At 37.2% G+C, this 24,002-nt stretch overlaps 1 protein-coding gene across 2 annotated transcripts in view; it reads left to right on the top strand.

The window, feature by feature from the left end:
- The first annotated feature begins 828 nt into the window (after positions 1–828).
- The window catches only part of IFT54 (intraflagellar transport 54), a 175,633-nt gene continuing 152,459 nt past the window's right edge, over positions 829–24,002 (top strand). For both annotated transcript variants that reach the window (XM_090368840.1, XM_090368839.1), the window contains exons 1-2: positions 829–1,072; positions 22,200–22,268. In XM_090368840.1, the coding sequence (XP_090224966.1) occupies positions 935–1,072; positions 22,200–22,268 (207 nt within the window). In that variant the 5' untranslated portion in view covers positions 829–934. The remainder of the gene's footprint in view (positions 1,073–22,199; positions 22,269–24,002) is intronic.

The raw sequence follows: 24,002 nt of genomic DNA, 5'->3' as shown, positions 1-24,002 counted from the left end.
ACTTTTATGGGGTTTTTTTTTCACTCCGTGGTTCAGTTAGTCAGGCATGGATAGCAAGGTTTCCTCCGCCCCCCCCCCCCAAAACTCGGGATTTTCTTCCGGGAAAACAGGCAAATGTACCAGAGTACACATGCAATTTATGGATATCATACACATGAAACAATAAATGCAATGATTCTCTGGTGGCTCTAAATGACAGTTTGTTTTTTTTTTTAACTCTGTCCGTTGTTTTCTTTTGGCTCCAAAGAAATTTAGATTGTGATTCGTTTGTGTATTCTGTATGCAAATTGCGTATATAGTCGTAATGATTGTTTTGCCGGATGAAAAACATACGGTTTTCCTGGAGAATCCCATGAAATTCTCCCCATAAACAGACGTAATCAGCCATAGTGTGAAAAACACTTAAAAATTCCCTCCACTCGAAATCATGTCCACAGAGTAGTAAGATATGTTACTATTCTGTGGCCAGGCTTTATCTCGCAGTGTGGCAGATAATATTGATCGCAATGCTTGACGTAATTAGATCTTCCTCTTACATAATTTATGTTCTGACTAAATGGCCTTTTCTGCATTTATTTAGTTTATTCATTCTTTATGAGCTTTGTCCATATATACCTTTTTTTTTTTTTTTTTTTGAACGTATTTGAAAATTATTCATTGATACTGAGAAGATATAGCCTTAAAAAAGTTTGGGATATTATTAGTAGTCTTGGCGACGGTGGTGGTGTTAGTGTTGCTGAGGTTTATGGGTAAACATTCTTCTTCTCGAAAAACAGTAGTGGGGTTATGTTGTCGTCTGCAATTGGTTTGGTGCTATTACTGAAGAATGATAAAATACTGTTTTGAATAAAATGTAACATTCGCGTGTTATTCCCACTCTGTTCATTTATTTGAGATCTTACTTTTTTTTGAAGATATATCAAAAAAGCGCATAATGGCTGCTGCAAATGTTGAAATGGCAGTTATTAAAAAGACACAAGATAAACTTGGAAGTGTCATCAAAAAGCCACCTCTGCACGAAAAGTTTCTGAAAAAGCCCCCCTTCAGATTTCTGCACGACATCGTTACCAATGTAAGCATATATGCCATTTCTGTTGTTACAACTGTTAGGATTCGATAGTTTCAGAATTTTTTATTTTACAGTTTTATTTTGCTTTTATAAATAACCTGTTTCTATAAATATCGGAATGTATTTTCCATTTTCTTTGTATAATTTATGTTGCAAAAATGCTCATGTATAGATTAGGGAAACTTAATTTTGGTGTTTAGTTGTAAACTATAGTAAATGAGTACGAATTAGCACCCATAAAAAGGGGGGGGGGCTTACTTTCTTGCATCATATACCTTTAATGCCAATGCTTGCGTAGGTTTCCCTTGGGTCACGGTACCAATTAAAGACACAAATTCATATTTAATTTGGTACTTATAACATCGGTCTAAAGTTTGAAAGAAATAACTTTTGGCAATTGTATTAATTAGCTAAAATCAGTTTATTGGCCTCATGAAATTTGTATGCATCCTCAAGGTGTAGTTACCAAAATATAGAAATTAGAAAGCTGGAAGACCTGCTACAGTCCAATAGGCGAATTTTCTTTAGAAAATATCAAATATAGAAGTTCATAAACAGCATATCATAAGAGGTCTGGTTTGAATCCAATTAGAAATTGAAGGAATTAAGGCTTCCTCAATCAGGCATGTAATTAACTGATCTCAAGTGGTGCAAGTCTTTTATCTCAGTTTCCAGCCTGCATAGCACATAGATCAGCCCACAAACACACATACAAACATAATACATAACAAAGCCCTGTAACTAATCTAATATGCCATAAGAACTTCAGTCTCAGTATTTGATGCAGCAGACATCTCCAAGAACAGGAACATAAACAAAAAGATTGATGCTTGCAATAAGGTTTGCCTTTATAAGCCTTCCTGCCCTGTATTGCCATAAAGGGCAGGAGAGTTTATATTGTTTCAGAAAGAGGAAACGTGAGTGATGAAAGATAATATATTTAATTACATACAAAATAAAATTTATATAGTAAAGGCCAATACATTAAAACAACCAAGTGATTAGACTGTTATATAGTGAAAACAAATGTAGTACAAGGGGCCCCTGGTATCTGAGTCCCCACAGTTACGAGGATTTAAAAATTAAAGAATTAAAGCTTTTTCCCTTGAGAAAATTGACCAAGCAATTGAAATTTTTTTGTGAGAACAATCTTCTTTTATAATAAAAAATGTCTAATAAAATAATTTTTCCATTTTTCAGTTTCTTCATCCATTTTTTACTATGTACATGTACATAATAACCATTACTACTGTATATAATATCGGTGTAGATACACCATATCTACTCATCCTTCACAACAAGCTGCCAATGTATTGCACTACCTAGAATAAGAAATGCTTCGATTGTGATACCAGGTATCTGCCCACCGATGAAAAGCCAACTAGCTTTGAAATGGTGCTGTCTGGGTGGTGGCACCCAGACATAAGAGAATAAGCGACAATAGTCTTCTCTATTAGTGAAGCATTACTTATTCGAGGTAGTGCAATACATGGGCAACTCGTGAAGGATGAGCACAATATGAGATACAGATGAAATGATGTCTTTCATACTACTACCATAGTTTTTCTTTAGGAGTTGTCTGTGCTGTATCTTATCTACACCGATATTATATAGATATAGAATCTTAAAATATTATGCCTAGTTCCATTTAGTTTTATTTAAATAATAAACATTACAAAAATTGGTCCCTATTTTAAGTGAAATATTCTGGAACCAGTTATCCTCGTATAACAAGGATTCCCCGTATTAGAGGTAATTTTATAGGTCAGTTGGTAGCGCGTAGAAGGCACCATAACATTAAATACTTTCTGAGAAGTTATTGATCACCAGATTAACACAGGAGTTATACATCTAAAGTTTTTTGTCTCGAGCTCTATAATTTATCAGTACTGGCTGTGTAAAAAATTAAAATTAAAAATAAAGAGGGGATGGGGAAATAAAGATTTATAAGAATAATTTTTATTTTAATCCAGTAGTTATGCAAACAAAACGTAGCCACAGAATTTACACAAAAGTAGTATTTATGTAAATTTTGCATAGGTCACATTATTGTTGGGGCATATTTCATATACACTATATTGCCAAAAGTATATAGACACTCCTAATGTGGAAAAAAATTATCCATTTCATGTCAGAAATAGGATAAAGGCATCTTCTTTCATGCTAGAAGTAAGCAGATCATCAGTACAGTTGAGGAATTGAGCTAAACAACTTATCATCATCAGCATTTAATCTGTTTATGCCAGTGCAGCAGCAAAACTGCAGTGGTGGCTGACATAATGACCATATGGAAATGTCATGGTGCTACTACAGCTGGGAAATATTCAGCTAGAAATTGATGCCCCCAGTCTCTTTCATCAATTTCTGAAGGCAATTGATGAAAGAGACTGGGGGCACTCAGAAGATTGGTACTTTGATCCAGTCATTGGTCCTTGTTTACTGTCAACTAGGAGTTTTGGAAAGCCACAAGAACTGATATTACAAGGATGATACATAGGGAGCTGCATAGCATTGGATTTATGGAAGTTGCAGCACAAGCTCAATTTCACATTGTGGACTTGTCTGGTGCACTACCCTTCATTATTGGGTCCTGGAAGATTGTAAAGCTTGTGCATTGTAATGAAGAATCATAGTTTATGGTTTTCCAGTCAGAGAGCCCATTGTTGGATCTGGCAGATGTCTAGAAAACTTTATTTGCTAGAGTGGAATGTCTGCCAAATTTGAGGTTTGGTGGAGATGCTGCATCATGTGGAATTGGTTCTCGCGGTTTGTACTTAGACCATTTGTCATTGTTTCTGGAATAAGAATGTCATGTGATACATTGATATTCTTGACAATGCTGTGGTAGTAGTATTGACAAGAGTGCATTTTCTGTTTTGCCATGAAAATGCATGTTATACTGCATAGCTTGTAGCAGCCTAGTTTGAAGGTATAGATGTGCAAAAGCTTTGCTGCCCTTCCCCAATTCACAGCCTTAACCCCCTGAGATCTTTGGTGTGAACTAGAATGCAGTCTTCAGGCCATTTTTACAGTCAATAATTGAATCAAATGCCTTGGTGAAGGAGGAATGGGAGTTATGGTTGGGACTCAGGGAAGCTTTTGAGCCTTTATACCTTCAGTTTACCACCAATTAACCATGTAATTTTGGCACTGAAGAGTATTTGAACCTTGTTGTGGGAACATGTTTTGGTCTATATTGAGAGCTATAATTCTCTTAGTGTATGCTTTAAGAAATTGTCATTGAGCAAAATTGAGCAAGGGGATGAATCAGATTGGTCCACTTGATATTGATGGGACAACTGTTGATGATCCTGCTCAGGTAGCTAACAAACTAAATGAATATTTTGCATCGACATTCACACATGAGGAGTAATTCAGCGAGGGGAATGCCAGAGGTGTTTCTCTCTAGCAGTAAGCTACAGAATCTTGAAATAACTGGGAGTAAAGTGGAGGAGAAACTGTTGAAGATAAACACAAGAAAGGCACCCGGGGTGGATGGGATCTATCCAGTTATATTAAAGGAGGCAGCAAAGGAAGTAAACAAACCCTTAGCCATAATTATGAGAGCTTCCTTGGACTCAGGGGAGGTACCCATAGACTGGAAATGTGCAAATGTGACCCCAATTCACAAAGTAGGATCAAAGGCTGACACAAGTAATTATATACCTGTGAGCTTAACTTCTGTTCCAGGAAAATTAATGGAGGCACTGGTTAAAGAAGCACTGCAGGATCATTTAGACAAGACTTCAGCTCGGACACAGCATGGTTTTGTTAAGGGGAAGTCTTGCCTGACCAATTTGATTGGATACTATGATGCAGTCACAAAAGAACTGGATGCAGGGAATAGCTTTGATATTATATACTTGGATCTTAGAAAGGCTTTTGATACTGTTGCACATGGAAGACTGCTACACAAATTGGAGCAGTGTGACATTGGAGGCAAATTGCTGCTATGGATAAAGGGGTGGTTGAGGGGGAGAAGACAGAGAGTAGTAATCAATGGACACTGCTCATTGTGGACTAATGTTATTAGTGGAGTCCCTCAGGGCTCAGTGTTGGGTCCATTATTGTTTTCTGTATTTATAAATGATATTGATGATGGTATATCAAGCTTAATGTCCAAGTTTGCAGACGATACAAAGGTTGGCAGGGTTGTCAAGGACACTACTGACACTATGCTGCTGCAACAGGATCTGGAAAGGTTGAGCAGATGGGCCGAGAGGTGGCAAATGAAGTTTAACATTGACAAATGTAAAGTACTGCACATGGGAAACAGCAACCCCAGAGCAACGTATCAACTTTTTTTTTTTTTTTTTTTTTTTGATTTGGTAGTTGTTGGCGCATCGGCTTCTGTGGCCATATTGCACCTCCCAAGGTTTTTTTTGCAGTACTTTGATCCAAGCCCGAGGCGGGAATCGAACCCGCGACCTTTGGGTTGCCGGGCAGGTACTTTACCCACTCGGCTAGCCCGGTCGGCAACGTATCAACTCTGTGGTACTACACTGACAGTGGTAGAGAATGAAAGGGACTTGGGGGTGGTTGTGCAGGCAGATATGAAGTTCTCTGAGCAGTGCAGACGGGCTGCAAGAGTAGCTCATGGAGTATTGTCAATCATATACAGGAATTTTTCCAGCAGGGATAAGGAGGTGATTATTCCCTTGTATAAGGCAATGGTCAGGCCACACCTAGAGTACTGTATACAGGTCTGGAGGCCTTATTTCAAGAAGGATGTAGAGCTGCTGGAACGAGTACAAAGAAGGGCAACAAGATTAGTGAATGGAACAAAGGGGTGCTCTTACGAAGAAAGGCTTAAATTTTGCAAATTACAGTGTCTGGAGACTAGGCACCAGCGAGGTGAACTGATAGAGGTGTATAAAGCCTTGAATGGTTTAAGCATGCTCAGTGCTGATGGGATTCTTCCTCTAGCTCAGAATAATCACCTGAGAGGGCATAAATTCAAATTGAGGAAAGACAGATGTAGGATAGACGTGCGGAAATTTGCCTTTAGCCAGTGGGTGGTTGGTTGGTGGAACAGACATGCATTCCGTGTAGTGGAGGTTGATAGCCTAAATAAGTTTAAGGCTCAGCTGGACAGGTATTTTGAACGAACAGAGTGGTGAAGTGGAAGTGGGTTTTTTTTTTTTTTTTTTTTGGCTGATGCTGAATAAGCTTGCTTTCTTGCATCAAATGCCTCTACTAATGCTAATGCTAATTCTAAAATTTAAGATTGGAAATTATTATTATTATCATTAGCTATATGGTGCAAGGAAGTCTGAGGCTTTTGTTGCACCAACCGAAAAAAAAAAAAAATGGTAGAGATTCAGAAACGGGTACCCCTTTCAAAATGGCGGCGAGGAGAGGAGGGGGAAAGCAATGATTGACGGGTTGTGACTCCGCCCACTCACTGCGTTCCCCCTCCTCTCCTCGCCCGGTGGATTTGAAATGACACGCGGATGGCACAGCAACAAATATGACGGCTGAAAACAAATGAAGAAAAAGCAATTTTTAAAAAACCAAGAAACAAAAATTTACACGAAATGCAATCACTGATTCTTCTCGCCCGTACATAACTAGACTATTTTGCGAGCATTAACAACGGTAATTTTTGGTGCCAGTGAACACATAAATGCTTCTTTTTTTTTTTTTTTAATTTTTGGTGGGGGCTGCCACCCCCTAACCCCCGCTATTTCCCCCCCCCACACACAAAATTGGAGCTGAAAAAGAAAAGGTAATTTGAGGGTAAATAGAACGAAGAAAAGCAACAGCAAATCAACATTTGAAAAAAACATAAATGCATGTTTTTCTAGGCTACTTTACGAGTGAACACATAAATGCTTCTTTTTTTTTAAATTTTTGGTGGGGGCTACCGCCCCCTAACCCCCGCAATTTTCCCCTCACAAAATTTGCAGCATTAACAATGAGAAAGACTGAAAACAAGAAAAATAAAACATAATTTGAGGGGAAATTTTACAAAACAGAAATGCATGTTTTTCTATGCTATTTTACTTGCATTAACAATGAGAAAGGCTGAAAAGGTAATTTTAGGGGAAATTTTACGAAACAAACAAAAATGCACGTTTTTCTAGGAAAAACATAAATGCACGTTTTTCTATGCTATTTTACGAGCATTAACAATGAGAAAGGCTGAAAAATAAAAGGTACTTTTAGGGGAAATTTTACAAAACAAACAAAAATGCACGTTTTTTTATGAAATTTCTATTTCTATGAAAAACAATCAGATTGAACTGAGACAAAGAAAAACCACCCACCTCATCGGTAGGGTGTCCTCGTTCAATCCTCGGTTTAAGATTTATACACTAAGCTCACAGCTTTTAAAAATTCCATAGTTAAATCGCTGCTGCTGAAATGTTTCCTTCGCCACATATACTCTTCGAGGTAGGAGTTGAACTGATCATTTACTTTGCTGTGACAAAGGAGATTTCACGGCAGCAAGCAACAGGCACCCGCACAAATCAAGAACTGACCAAAATGTGATTACGCAATCATAATCAGCCAATCACAGAGTTAAGTTACTTTATTTTTTAAAAAAAAAATTAGTTTTTATTATTTTTTTACTTTTTTTTCTGGGGGCTACTGCCCCAGACCCCCGTCTATGTGGGGGTTCCAGCCCCCAGACCCCCGGAATTATTCAGCTGAGAACAATACCAATAAACAGTAGTTCATTTTTTTTAATTTTTTGGTTTCATATTGGGTTTCGTAACCAAGAAAAACCTCGCAACCGCGTGATATCGAAACACCACAAGTAACAAGTGTGGCACAAGGTGCCTCGTGTTTCCAGTGTCGTTAGGTACGTGGCACGGGTGGCATGCAGTGCGTGTTCTCCCGTGCCGGCTGCATCCATCTCTTAAGGAGATCACGTGACAATAGGCGGAGTCAACACCCGTCAATCACGGCTGTATCGCTAGCAGTCTGGAAGGGGTACCCATTTCTGAATCTCTGCCAAAAAAATTCCTGAGTTACCCAGAGAGAGACAGAAGTAGAGGGAATCACCAAGAAAGAGAAGAATGATGATATTGAGCTCAGGACCCTGGGTGTGCAAAGCCCATACTCACCAGATATGAGCCCCTTTTTAACTGAAAGAAAAATGTTTTTCAATTTGTTAAGGTCTGTTCACAAGAGAGGTAATTTTCAGTCATATTTGACTGAACTGCAGATATTCAGCAGTCTACAATTTCCTAATGGCTACTTTTGTAACATTTACAAAAAAGAAAAAAATGGTAACTGCTCTTAGAGATATGTAAGGATTAATTAAAATAGAGTACTCGAGACAGACTGTCATGAAAGATTTGAGAATTACATGCTCTTTGCTTTAAAGATCCATCAAAGGAAGTAACCAGTATTCAATTCCAAGATATTTTTCAACTATTAAAAGCAGAGCTGGATTTTGATACTAGATCCACCAAAATATGTAATTACAGATTTTTTTTTATCCTTGTAAGAGGAACCAGGTGTAAGATGTAAATCTTACATGAGAATAAATGTATGGAGTATATAAAGACCAGGTAAAATTAATAGAGGGTAAGGTTTTGGCAGGTACTTATATAAATTCTTTAAGAGTGATTGTAAGAAGTGTAAGGCACATGTTTGTTAAAGTATTGATTGAAAGTATAAAGAATGTTTGTTAAAGTATTGATTGCAATGTAATCAGGAATTAAGACCATCCTTGGGGAAGAAAGAGTGACCCTGTCGGTAGCAGGACGAGTTGATATAGGGGCGAATTCATCGTTGAAAGAGTGGCTAAAGAGGGAGGTAGAAAACAGTAGATGCCGAACTGCAGGGGGGCTAGACGGCATACACAGAGAGAACGGTCGCTATTCTTGGGGGTAAAATGAACTGAATGAAAGTGATACAGAAACAAAGTGCCAGTGAGAATGGGACCATTACAGAATTGGATGAGCAGTTATGGATGTTAAGGAAGCAGCCAGGAATAGGATTTTTAGAAGGAGTAGAATAAAACTCGTTGTTTGAGTGCACCTGTATGAATTTTATGGATGGCTGGTTCAATAGACATGACTAAGGGAAGTAAGTGGAGAGGGATTTCTGGCAAGAATGTTCTGGAAACTTGGAAACATTATACCTTTCTCATCTATGAACGTAGTACCGTCCAATCGGAACAAAGTCTAAGCAAAAGGTAGAGGGCCGGCAATCGAATTAGAAGAAAGAAAGTTGCTGAGAAATGGGGGACGTGATTGGGCAGTGAATGAGGATGAGATGGAAAAGAAAAAGAGTGCAAAAAAAAATAGAAAGTAAGGAAGTTTTTGGTGGGCGCAGGTTGAGGTAGAGTGCAGAAGTCTGAGGGGAAGTGCGGAGAGAGGAGAAATAAAGTTATGAAAAGTTCAGTTGTGTGGGAAAAAGGGGTTGTAGAAAGGCGAAATGTAGTAGTGGGAAACTGAAGGAAAGAAAATGAAATAGAGGTAAAGTGAGACAGCTAGGAGTTTAAGCAATCCTACACATGCATGGAAAATATTAAAGAAGGATGGAATCCAGCCAGTAACCCCGCAAGAACCATAAGTAGGACACCTAGATTTTTTGGAATCTTGGAGAAGAGGAATATATCGAGGCAGTGGGAGGAAGTAAGGACAAAGACAGAGAAAGTAAGTCCTTATTGTATTTATTGCTAGGAATTGAGATAGTAGAAACACTGATGGACTATTCCACATCTGGAATTTGCATTGGATTCAGTAACATGTTAGAAACATTTAATAGTACTAAAGGCAGGGTGACCTTGTTAACTGATATTGCCAGAGAATGTGTTAGCCCCCCATGAATTAAAGGCATTAATAAAAGAAAGTTTTGCTATTCTGTATCACAAGAAGAGAATCTTAGAAATCAAGAGTATGTTCATGTTACAACTAGTACTGAAGTGTTTTAAGATAAATATATGTATAAGTATTTTAAGAATCATTTATGTGTGTTAAAGAATTAAAAAGGTATGTGTCACTAGGACCATAATCGGTAGGTTCATGTCAATACTAGTATTGAAGTGTTTCAAGTTGGATATGTATAGATATTTTAAGACCCATTATGTGTGGTTAAGAATTAAAAAGGATATGTTTTACTACAGCTATAACCTTGTATTGTAAGGCAACCAAGGGTTATATATATATATATATGGGTATGCTTCTTAAATATCACTTATGGGTGTTGAGAATCTGAATAAGTAATTGTTACCAGAGCCACGATCCTCTATTAGGACTACCACAAAAAAAAAAAAAAAAAAAAAAAAATTATAAAAAGAGTTGTAAATAAAATTTTCATTTTCATTGTATAAAATTTTCATTTTAGAGTTATAATACTATGTATAAAACTAAGAAAATTTAGAAGTGGAAATTAAATCTCTGTTTTTGATTATTATTATTATTATTATTAGCTATATGGTGCAAGGAAGCCGCCCGAGGATTTTGCTGCACCAGCCGAAAAAAAAAAAAAAATAAAATAAATAAATTCCTGAGTTACCCAGAGAGAGAGAGTCACCAAGAAAGAGAACAATGATGATATCCAGCTTAGGACCCTGGGTGTGCCAAACAATTTTGTTGCAGACTCAGTCCTACAATTGGCGAGAGCCAGCCAGAATTTCCCAAAAATTTCCACGATCAGCAGTTTATAGGGCTGTGTATTTTTCATGGATATCGAGGAATGATTTAAAAAAAAAAAATAGTTACTGATCTATTTGAAAAAAAAAAAAATTAATAGTAGATTAAGGAGAAATAATTATGAAATAAAGATTGAAGTATTGAGTGTTTAAATGTTTAACAAGTAACATATGTGTAGATTATTTAAAGTGATTATTGATTTATAGTGTTATATGAATTATAGATTGAGGTTGTAATTGATTAAACAGATAGATCATGAATGGAATGTCAACTGTTAATTAATGAATTGTTGTCTAGTTAATGGGAAGATTATTGATTGATTAATTGAGGTTGATTATTGTTTCAATTGGAATAATTTGAATAGGTAAAGAAAAAATATATATATTATTAACTCTTGAAATATAGTGTAACAATACTTTTAAGGTCACAGATGGCAACAGGTGAGAATAACAATGAAAGGGAGGGATCTTTAGGGGCAAATTCCAGCATAGGAAATAGTTTTAGCGGGTCCATAAAACTTGGCAAATATTGAAAAATTAGAAAACATGCTTCTCAACTATGCAAATCTGTTACCTTCTTTATCTAGTCCTTTCATGAAATTTTTTATTAATCCAAGTTTGATGTGCATTGGGTGGAAGAAGAACCTTGTTTGATTGCACTAAAGGAATATATTTTACATTACATTGTCCTGGTATGAATTTGTCCCAACGTTACACAGCATAGTTCATAATGTTCTTCCCACAAACACAAAAAATAATATTTTGTGAACCCCCCTCTCGCAAACCAACAAGCAAACTAATAACTTTAAAATCACTGCATATGTTCCAGCCATAATCTCCTGGTGTTTTATGATATATAGAACTTAGCATTAGTTGAGGCATATGATGCAAGAAAGCAAGCTTATAGAGCATCAGCCAAAAAAAAACAAACACCCCTTCCCATTTCACCCATCTGGTCACTCCAAATGTTTGTCTAGTTCAGCCTTAAATTTATTTAAGCTTCCACAACAACAGATGGAAGTCTGTTCCAGCAATTAACTACCCGCTGGCTAAAGGCAAATTTCCTTACATCTATCAGTATTAAGCCTGCTCAAACCATTCAAAGCCTTGTATACTTCAATGAGATCACCTCGCAGGTGCCTAGTCTCCAGATGCTGCAACTTACAGAATTAGTCTCTCTCCTGGTAAGAGAACCCCTTTGTTCCTCTCACCAATCTTGTTGCCCTTCTCTGTACTCGGTGTAGCAACTCTACATCCTTCCAAAAATAAGGACTCCAGACCTGTACGCAGTACTTAAGGTTGGCCTGGCCATTGCCTTATACAAAGGTATAACACCTCTTTGTCTCTGCTAGCAAAATTCTTATAGATCATTGACAATTGAAAAAGTGAAAATTTATATTGAAATATTCATATCAATTGAAAATTGATATGAATTTATATCGAAAAATATTGATATCGAAAATATTTAAAAAATCGAAAATATGTAAAAAACTAATATAATTATATAAAATCAAACAAAAATGCAATTAATTTTTATTCTTAGACATGCTTTCATGCTTTCTTTAAGTCCAGCTGAATGAAATACAGGAACTGATGGAAATTTGTTGCCATTATAAAGCAGAACTGCTTTTAAACTTAATTTTGAGGCATCTATGAATAAACGCCATTTATCTGATTTATGTATGACACCTAGTTCTTTCAGAAGTCCAATAATGTCTTTGCAGAAACACATACTGCCGTCCGTAGAAAAATATTTCGAAAACTTTTCAAGTCTTTTTCGAAACACTGAAATCTTTGTTCCTGCTGCAAGTATATTCCACTGCTGTAACCTAGAACATAATACAGTGTTTCTCAACATTTTCGTCGCTGAGGCACATGTTTAAAGATGCTAAAATTTGGCGACACACTATACACTACAATCACTACTATACTCATATATTCACAAACGAAGTTATTTCTGTTGGGTATATTTAATATTACACTTATTTGTTTTAAATGCTTTTAATATCAATTTTTTTGACATACATGAATTACATTAAATTTAAAAGATGTTTTTTGAAAATACATAAATTTAAAAGAAACTATGTAAAAATTTAACATAAATATATAAAAACAAACAAAAATACAATTAATTTTTATTATAAAACTTGGAAGTCGAAGGATCTGCATTAAAAAAAATAAGGTTCTAATTGCTTGGCTAAGTTTATGCCTTTCTGTATGCTTTTTAGTGTAAAAGGAACTTCAGAATGCTCATCTGTGCTGTTATCCTCTGAATTGATTTACCTGCTATGCCATTTCCACCAAATCCACTTCACCAGCCTCTTTTTCTACCAGTGAAGTTTAAACGCCTTCAGTAGTCATATTATCAAAACCTTTCCCTCCTATCGACTTAACAAGTTCTACATAACACCGATTTTGTTTCCTGCTAGTTCAACAACATTTCCTGAATAAACTGGTTTTGGCCATACATTTTTCCAACACACATTTAATATTGACTTTTACTTTGAGTGATAAAGCTATCATTCCGATACAGTGCACAATTGAAAAATATTTCCATGCCTCCATCACTTCGCTAGATTAGGAATCAATTTTTTTCCAAAATCCAGTGTAATAATTTTCTGATGTAATGAGTTTTAAAGGTAGATATAATACCTGGCTGAATTAAAGAAGTTGTATTAGGTGGTAGGAACATTACTTCAATGTTTGGATGACTTAAATGTATGAAAAGGAATCTGTATGATTCCTTTCACCTCAAAGATGGTACTTATGCATATGTCCATTCTGATATTCCCTGTCAGAGACTTGGTAATTTGGAATCTCCTCTTTTCGATCTTCTCTGGCTTAAAATCTCTCTACCTCATTATGTCAAATTCATCTGTTGTCTATACCGTTCTCCCAACTCCACTGATCACTCGGAGCTCTTTGCAACTTGACTTTCTCCAGTCCAACTTTCCTAACAGTGAGGTAATTTTCCTTGGTGATTTTAATGTTCACAACTCTAGCTGGCTTCCGTTTTCTAGTTACACCGACCCAGCTGGTCGAGATGCTGAGGCTTTTGCAATTACTAATGACCTTGCACAGCTTGTTCATTTACCTACAAGAATACCAGACAATCCTAATCATACAGCCAACACGCTTGATCTTTTTCTCACAAACAACCCTTCTAAGTTCACAGTCGAAGTGAGTGGTCTTTTAGGCACCTCAGATCACAACTTCGTGATGGTCTCTTCTCCAATGGAGCCTTTATCTCATGGCTATTCCCAACCTTGTGTTGTTTGGCATTACAAGGATGCAAAATGGGATGACCTGCGAAATTTATTTTCTTATTTTCTTTGGTCAGACTACTGTTTCAAAACTTCTGATGTCAACGTTTGCTCAGATCATGTCAGTGAAATTATTCTCGTAGGAATGGAATCCTTTATCCCACACTCCACTTTAAAATCTGGTCCTTTATCTAAACCTTGGTTTTCCAATAAATGTGCTAAGGCCATTCAGGAGAAGAATGTTGCATATTGTAATTGGCTTGTTTCCAATTCTTCAGTTTCATTTTCTGCCGACACCAAAGCTCGCAACAAGTGCAAAGCAGTTATTAATCAGTCCAAACTAGATATTGAACAGGCTAAGAGTAGAAAACTTGCTTCTTGCCCTAATAGTAGCCAAACATTCTGGTCTCTTGCCAAAGCTATTGGCCACAACTTTTGTCCATCTCTGCTCCCACCTCTGTCAATAGCAGATGGTTCTGTTGTCACTTCGGCCAAGGATAAAGCTGACTGGCTAGCATCCCATTTTTCTTCACAAACTTGTGTATTAATGATCTTGCTAAAATACCTCCTACCATTCCCAACACGCTCCATTCAATTCCTCATGTGGTCTTCCGCCAAAAGGATGTCAGAAGGATTTTGACGAATCTCGATGCTAAGAAAGCTCCAGGTCCTGATGGTATTTCTCCACTTGTTCTCAAAACCTGTGCTCCTGAACTTACTCCTGTTCTTTGCTGCCTTTTTTCACTTTCTTATTCCAAAGGTGTTTTTCCTTCTGTTTGGAAATTTGCTCATATCCAGCCAGTTCCTAAAAAGGGTGACAAATCCCTCCCATCCAATTATCATCCCATTGCAATTACTTCTACTCTTTCTAAAGTAATGGAGAAATCAATTAACCGCCAACTCTTAAACTACCTAGAAACCTTCCGTCTGATCAACGATCACCAGTATGGATTCAGTCAGTGTCGATCCACTGGTGATATTCTGGCCTATGTTAACCATTTATGGACAAATTCAATAGAAAAGTTTAGTGGAAAACAAGCAGTTGCTCTTGACATCTCAAAGACTTTCGATTGTGTTTGGCATAAAGGTCTTCTAAACAAGCTTCTATCTAATGGTTTGCCAACTGTTTTTTGTAATTGGTTATCCTGTTTTCACTCTGATCGCTCACTGAGGATGATGGTAGATGGCTCTCTGTCTTCTAACTTCTCCACTAATGCTGGTGTTTTCAAGATTCAGTTCTTTCCCCCACTGTTTTCCTCTTGTATATTAATGACCTTCTTCCATTGACCGGAAATCCTATCCATAATTTTGCCGATGATAGCACATTGCATTCCACTTTCCATTTTGAGAAACCTTGTCCTGCTCAATCAGTTTCAACTTCTAGAATATCCGCTACCAATTCCTTAAGTGCCGATCTCCAGTGGCGCAAAGACGGTTTAGTTGATTTCAATCCTTCCAAAACTGTCTTGTCTTATATCTCGCAAAAAGGATTCTTCTGCTCTTATGCTTATCTTTGGTGACACTCCAGTTTCTAGGGATGTTGATGTATCTCTTTTGGGGATTACCCTGACTTCTAATCTCTCTTGTCACAAGCACATTACAAATATTGCTTCCTCTGCATCTAAAAAACTTTGTTTTCTCTTTCGCTCTCAGCGTTACTTTTCTTCCAAACAGCTGTTCATTCCGGACAAATCGCAAATCCACCCTACTATGGAATATTGTTTTCACATCTGGGACAGTGCCCCTAAAACCTCTCTCAGGCTTCTCGATTCCATTCAGAGAGGGCAGTTAGGTTATTTAATGATTCATCTCTAACAGAGTTTCTCCACTCGCTGTCTCATAGACATACTGTTTCTGCTGCATGCCTTTTCTACAGATACTTCCATGGGCAGGAATTATAGATGCCAATTCTTCTGAATTGGCATCTATAATTCCTGCTCTCTCTTTCAAAACAGTCCAAACATGTGCCGCCACTACCAACATTTATTTACTCTCCAACTTCAAACTCACAGAACCAACTTTTCATCTTCCTCGTTTATTCATTCAACTGCCATTTTCTGGAACAACTTTCCTTCATATGTCTTTCCTGAAAATTACAGCTTGTAGGAGTTCAAGTCTAATGTCAACAAATATCTTCTCTCGTCTTCTCCCTCCAACCCAAGCACTGTACCAAGTACTATAGGTTCTAATACCTCTCGTGTTTGGGGTTTTCATAAAAAAAAAAAAAAAAAAAATCAATCTTTTGGATGGCCTTGCGTGTTATCCAATAGTAATAAAACTTTGCAATCCAAATATTTCTGCTTTAAATAGTTTTCCACAGCTGGCACAAAACAATTTAGAAACCATTCTTTAATAAATAAATTGGCAGTTACCCAAGCTTTTTTATTTACTTTCGAATATGCTGATAACACATTTTTGTTTACACCTTTCATTGCACAAGGATTAGAACATCAATAAACTAACATAGGTTTTATCATGTAATCTCCTGATGCATTACTGCACTTAAGTAACATTACATGATCTTTTTTGATTTTTTGCACCAGGTTTTAAGTCATCATGTAATGATGCCTTAAAACCTGGTGCAGTTTTCTCTTTTTCTGAAATAAACATTCTGTTGGACATTTTTTTCCACCAAAGACCTGTCTCATCGGCATTGAAAACTTGATGTAGTGTGTATCCGTGCTCTTTAATAATTTTTTAAATTCCCTCTGTATCCTTCTTGGCAGCTTCTTGGCTTATCAGCTGCTGCACTTTCCTCTTGAATTCTTATGTTATGTAATTTTCTCAATTATTGCAGCTGTCATATTTGCAGAAATGAAAGATCTTGCAGCAACAGCAGCTCTGATTTTCTGTTCATTTTTTTTATAGTCTCGATTGTTGCTTCATTTAAATTTAAACTTTTTGCGACGTATGATACCATTTCCACCTTTTTAAGATGATTCAAAATTTGTATCTTTAATTCTAGAGAAATAAAGTTTCTTTGGAGTGGTGCTTTTATACTTTCTTTAGTCATAATTTAGGGCTGGAATTTAATTCACAACAAAGAAATTATTCCAATATGGTTCTTAAGAACAAAGTTTAGTAATACATACCCAGAAAAATTTATAAATGATCAAATAAAAACCAAAATAACTTTACAAAAACCTTAAACGTCACGAAACTGCACGCTTCGAAGTCCCAATTTTTTATGAAATCAAACAAGTACAAGTTCAATAGCACAAAACCTAATGGGATTTTCCAATAAATATTTTTACATAACGATTAGTGAGTGAACAATGGGGATTCACAAAAAAGAATGGAAATGTTGAAAAATTACATCCAACATAATAGCAGGATTTTCCCCTGCGCAAAAGCTCAAAATACTGTGTTATGCGAGATTTTCCGCAATTCTCTAACCATGTTAGAGTGAAACTGAATACTCTATTGTGCGAGGAAATCCGCAATTTTTCAATCATGTTAGAGCGGAACAGTGTTGTAGAAGTACCATGTTATACGAGGTTTGCCTGTATATGATATCAAAATCATTTTTTGCATTCATTTCATATGTGACTGCATCATAATACCCAATCACATTGGTCAGACAAGATTTCCCCTTTAACAAACCCATGCTGTATCTGAAGTGTAAGTGCAGCCTTTTCTAGATGATCCTGCATTACTTCTTTAACCAGTGACGCCATTATTTTCTCTAGAACAGAAGTTAAGCTAACTGGTCTGTAATTACCGTGTCACACTTTGATTCTCCCTTTGTGAATTGTGGATATATTCACACATCTCCAGTCCACAGGGACCTACCCTGAATCCAAAGATGCTCTCATAATTATGGCTGAGTGTTTGCTTGCTTGCTTCCTTTGTTGCCTCCTTTAAAATAACTGGATAGATCAGATCCACCCCAGGTGCCTTTCTTTTGTTTAACTTCAGCAATTTCTCCTCCACTTTGCTTTCAGTTATTCCAAAATTATTTAGGTCCCTGTTAGACTTTGATAAACTTCTGACCTCCACTTCCCTATAGAATTCCTTATGTGTGAATGTAGATGCAAAATACTAATTCAGTTTGTCAGCTATCTGAGCAGTATCATCAACAGTCAAACCATTGATATATTAAGTGGACCAAACTGATTCATTCCCAGCCGTCTAATGTTTGCATAAGTAAAGAAGTCCTTGCTCCTTTTCTTTGCATCCTTTCTCAAAGATTTCTTGTAATCTGCCTTCGCTTGCCTAACGTCCTTTGTGACTTGATAACAGACTAGCTTATATCTACCTTAGGCTTCTGTGTCGCCTGATAATTTATATGCATGGGAAAAATCCCATGCATTTTTCTTCTCTGCCATGTGTCTCATTAGTTCATCTCATATCCATTTAGGTCTAAGCCTTGAATGGTATTTTTTAATTGGTATGAAAAGTCCTGTAGCTTCTATAATTATTTCCCTGAATGCCTTCCATTTAGAATTTGTTGAGGTAGTGGTCCTCTAGGCACCTCAGATCACAACTTGGTGATGGTCTCTTCTCCAATGAAACCATTCTCTTGTGGCCATTCTCAACCTCATGTTTGGCATTATAAGAATGAAAAATGGGATGAAATTTCAAGATTTCTTTTCTTCTTTTTCTTGGTTGGATTACTGTTTCAAATTTTCTGATGCCAATGTTTTTTCAGATTATGTTAGTGAAATTATAATTGTTGGGATGAAATCCTTTATTTCACACTCCTTAAAATCTTATCCTTTATCTATACCTTTATTTGCCAGTAAGTGTGCTAGGGCTGTTCAAAATAAGAATGTTGTATATTACAATTGGCTTTTATCCAAGTTCTTGTATCCAAATTCTCATCTCTCTTGGCAAAAGAACATCACAAATATTGCTTCTCCTGCAGGCGCCTCTGTAGGCAGGTGGGCAGGAGCAACAGTACGTAGCACACGTTTCTTGATTAGACCGGGGTTCGAGCCCATGACCACCAAATATGGAGGATGCGGAAAGGTCAGGGAATGACCACCGCATATCCCCAGAGCAATATGGCCTTAGTTGCTAATGCTCCTAAAAATCAAATAACAAACAAGCTTCTCCTGCATCTAAAAAAAACTGGGTTTTCTCTTTTGCTCTTGGTGTTACTTTTCTTACAAATAGCTATTCATTCTGTAGAAATTGCAACTCCGCTCTTCAATAGATTTTTGTTCCCACATCTGATGCAGTGACCCCAAAATCTCTCTCAGGCTGCTTCTAGATTCCATTCAGAAGAGGGCTTGTTAGGTTAATCAATGACTTATCTCTAACAAAGTTTCTCCACTCCGTCTCATAGATGTTCTGTTTCTGCTGCATGCATTTTCTATAGATACTTCCATGCACTATTCTTCTGAATTGGCTTTTGTAATACCCACTCTCTCTCTTCTTTCCAAACTAGCTAACGGATTTCGTCGGGTAACCTTATATACGTTGGTATCCTGTAAAAGATCTAGGGCTTTTGTACAATAATCTTCTTTGTTCAGTATAACTGTAGATCTACCTTTGTCAGCAGGTAACATTATAATATCATCATCTTGTCTAAGCTGACTCAGTGCTCTTTCATGCCTATGGCTGAGATTGGAACGTGCCGTCCTGGCCTGGCTCAAGATCGTAGCAATCCTAACTCGTATTTCATCAGCCTGGATCACAGGTAACCTGTTAGAAAGTCAAGTTAATTGTATTATACAGGGTTGGCATATGGCAGGTAAAATATCTAAAGATGTTTACTGGACCTTACATGCCTCAGAATGCCAAATACCCCGGTTCTATGGCCTCCCAAAGACACATAAAGTGAGGGTTCTGCTGAGACCAATAGTATCTTTTGTGGGCAGTCCTACCTATGCCTTATCGGGATTTCTAGCCAGAATTATTTCTCCTGTAGTGGGACGCTCTAGTTTGGTAATTAAGGACAGCAAGGAATTTGTAAATTTTCAGTTTATAAGGGAAGATGAACTCATGATCACCTTTGACGTGGTATCTTTGTTCACGTGTATCCCCATTAGACATGGGGTGCATTGTGTAAAATTAGCTTTAGAACAGGATGATACCTTAAGTGCCAGATGTCTATTAAGTATCAATGATGTCTGTAAAGGTGTGGAGTTCTGCCTCGCTAGCACTACCAGGATTTTTCAAAATGTTATGTATAAACAGGTCCATGGCACATCTATGGGTTCCCCCATTAGCGCTATTGTGGCTAATCTAGCCATAGAGGAACTAGAAACTAGGATTTTTCACCAGTTGGATTTCCCCATACACGAGTGGAACGATACGTAGATGATATGTTTACCATTATAAAAAAGGAGAAGGAAGATGAAGTGTTCAACTTACTTAATAGCTTCTCCCCATTTATGCAATTTACCTCGGAGGTGGAAACAGCTGGGACCCTCCCGTTTCTAGATGTCCTGGTTAGTAGAGATGGTCTTAGATTAAAGACAACAGTATATAGAAAGCCAATGTGCCATAGCCAATATATTCATTATAGCTTGGCACAGGCTTATCAACATAAGAATAGTGTAGCCAGGGCGTTAGTGAATAGGGTGTGGACCCACTGTAGTACCCCTGAGGATAGAGAAATGGAAATATGTAGGGTCACAGCAGACCTCAGTAAGTGCAGTTACCCCCAGAGGGTCTTGGACAAATATATTAATAGGGTTGAGCCTGATCGTAGGGAGTCGTCTGCCCCTGTGGCCACCGCATACATCCCTTACTATCTGGGCCTTTCTGAACGTGTTGTATGGTCATTGCGGGAGCGTCAGACCCGCTGTGTGCAACTTCCGGGACAGAGGTTGCACACAGTGGTGTTGCAAGTTAAAGACCCCGTAACCCAAGACTCCACTAGTAGTGTGGTCTATGAGATCAAGTGCCCAGATTGTGAGGAGTGCTATGTGGGGGAGATGGGGCAACATTTAAAAGACCGTCTGGGGGAGCACACGACCGCTATAAAGACTGCAAACTATGTGAGGTCTGCTGTGGCAAAGCATTTCTGGGAGAAGCAACATCAGATCTCCCCTGAAGACGCGGTCATAACTGACCGTGCCCATGGGTTCTGGGAACGCAAGTGGCTCAAGAGCTTACGAATCGGTGCATCTAGTCATAATACTATCAACAGGGACATGGGTATGCGTTTGCACCCCCTGTTTGAGGCAGTTGTCCTCATACGTGATGATCGATTTCGTATGGCACGCTCCCGAGCCACTTCCGTTTCCGGTGCGCAAGTGGGAAATGCCGACTATGTGCCTGGTGAATCACGTGTTTGAATGCCATGGGCCTGTTACTTAAGGATGTGTCGTGTCAGTAATAGTACACTGTTGAGGAAGGAGACAGTGGTCTCCGAAAGTTTCGGTATTTTAGTATTGCATTTTAGCATTGTTTTTAATTGTTTTAACCTATTTTATTGTATTTATTGTAATAGTCTAGTTTAATCAATATTTGTATCATATTTATTTTATTTTATAGTAAAATTTTAACCGCTTGGCTGGTGTTTGAGTGTAATTATTTCAGTATGGAATTACCCAGCCCCATAGGCCTTTTTGAAGATGTATTTACTTTAGCATTTAATAGAGGGATATGATGCAAGAAAGCAAGCTTATGCAGCATCAGCCAAAAAAAAAAAAAAAAAAAAACGCTTCCATTTCACCCCTCCGTTCGTTCCAAATACCTGTCCAGCTCAGCCTTAAATTTATTTAGGCTATCAACTTCCACAACAAAGGATGGAAATCTGTTCCACCAACCAACTACCCGCTGGATAAAGGCAAACTTCAGCACATCTATCCCACCTCTGTCTTTCCTCAAATTGAATTTATGCCCTCTCAGGTGATTATTCTGAGCAAGAGGAAGAATCCCATCAGCATACTTGTTCCATGATGACTCATAGCAGGTCTTGAAATCCCTGAATCCTTGCTTTTCAGGGCTGCCATGCATGTTCTAGTAGAAGCAGTGCAAGAATCAGCGTGCATATGTGCATTGGGTTTAGAGGAAAGTATTTTTGAAAATGATCACAGCACCAACACCAACTTTGAATGATTTGATATTTAATAAAAATCATCCTTGGTCTTTCTTAAACAGTCCTTGTATATTTCACTCTTTAAAACTTAGAACCACATCAAGTTATATATCTAATTTGTACTATTTCTGTCTAATTACTGAATGGAAATATTTTGTTGAAACAAATATAACATATACATTGTTATGCTACTAATATTCTCCACAAGATTACTTATCTTTTTGAAGAATATACATATATATTTTATTTTTTATATAGGTGATCAAATCTACCGGCTTTTTAGATGGCTTATACACACCAGAAGAATTAGTTTCTGAAAATGTTAAGGTATTTTTGTCTACATTGGATATTATAAACCCAATTTTCATTAGCAAATTTGACTTATGTTATTGAAGTTGTAATAAATTATGTTCAGATTACTTATTTCTTAATATCTGTAATTTTTAATCATTCTGATTAGCAGTGATTACCAATTGTTTTGGTAATTAAAATTTGACGTTGTGATACAGAACACATGAAATGTAGAAATTTTTTTATTATTTTCTTTATTGAAGTCGGGAATAGTGTAATCATATTAGAATAAAAAAATGATGCAAGGAAGTGAACCTTTTTATCTGTCAAAAAAAAAAAAAAAAAAATCCCTGTTGTTCATACTTTTTCTATCATTTCCCCCATCCACCACAAACTGTAGTTGCTAGTTGCCAAGCTTTGTGGTCTGCATCTTCTAAACCATAAGGACAATTAGTAGTTTTCTTTATCAGTCTTGCTGCACCTTCTTTGAGTCCTCCCCTCAGAAAGTATTATCTTATTTTAAATGCAGCCTCCAGACCTGAATACAATATTCGAAATGCATTCTCACCATTGTCTTAAAAAGAGAAGTAATGACATCTTTTTTCCTATTTGCAGTGGTCTGATAAATCATTGATAGGATAACATGTGCCTTCCATCACCTGTGCACACTATTTGGCAAACTTTCTATTTAGTTGTATTGTAACACTTAAGTCTTTATCATTCGTGCATAACACCTTACCTTTGACAGTAAAATACAAAACTTTTTAGGAATTTTACAATGTGTTTTACTATCCCCCTCCCAAAGTCTGTAAGTTACTCCTTGGTTTCTCTTCTTTATGCTTAGATGCATTAAAAACACTAAGTTTGCCAGTTTCAGACCATTTTTAAAAGGTAAAAATCATTTTGAAGCAACATAGTTATGAAATGATTCTGGTTAGTGACCAGAACATTTTGAAGAACTGTTCAGTATCATTCAAAATGGTTAATGACCAGAACATGGTTCTGGTCACTAGGCCTCAGGTGCCAATCAATTTTGTGATCAAGTGTCTTTGCCAGTGAATTAGCACTCTCTCTTGAATAAATAAAATCGTCTTTTTTATTTAGCATTACACTAACAATCAATTAAATAATCCTCAGTAAAGAAATCACTTTACTTGATCAGGAGGAGAAGTAACCTTTCTTTTTTCCTTTTATTTGCATTATTTGGTCACAAAGGTGGCACTGCTCCTGCCCATGTGGTTGGGCTGGTAACCTGGAGTGGAAACGGTCTCCCTTCTAGGGCGAAATATAGCAAGCAGTTCCCGAAACCCAGAAAACAACTGGGTGCACAGAAGAAACCCTGACAAGGCAACAACAGGAGTCTGGTTCTCTCACAGCAAAACGTCAAAAGACTGACGTAGACAGAATCTGAACTCCAACTTTGCTAATCATTCATTCCACTCAAGAACAACAGATTGGAAAACTGTCTCCATTCCTAGTGCAGAAATGCCTCGAAAGCACAGTAGGTACTCCCAGGACAGCTCGTCATTTAAGATCAGGAGCCCTGCTGGTTGAAGTTGCCACTTCCCAACAATCTGAGCAACTACAAAAACTAAAAACTTTTGGTGGAACTTCTGTCACCATTTCACCACATGTTTCCCTGAACACATCAAGAGGTGTCATCACCGAATGGAACCTCATCAATGTTCACACGAAGAGCTAAAACAAGAACTAAAGACCAAGGAGTCATCAATGTAAAAAGAATTACGACAAAGGAAGACAGCATACTAG

The sequence above is a fragment of the Mastigoproctus giganteus genome, chromosome 2 (assembly GCF_048544385.1).
Source record: "Mastigoproctus giganteus isolate SK-2022 chromosome 2, ASM4854438v1, whole genome shotgun sequence".
Classification (NCBI taxonomy): Eukaryota; Metazoa; Arthropoda; class Arachnida; order Uropygi; family Thelyphonidae; genus Mastigoproctus; species Mastigoproctus giganteus.
Note: the sequence above shows the minus strand (reverse complement) of the source record. Positions and strands in the feature narration are given on the sequence as shown.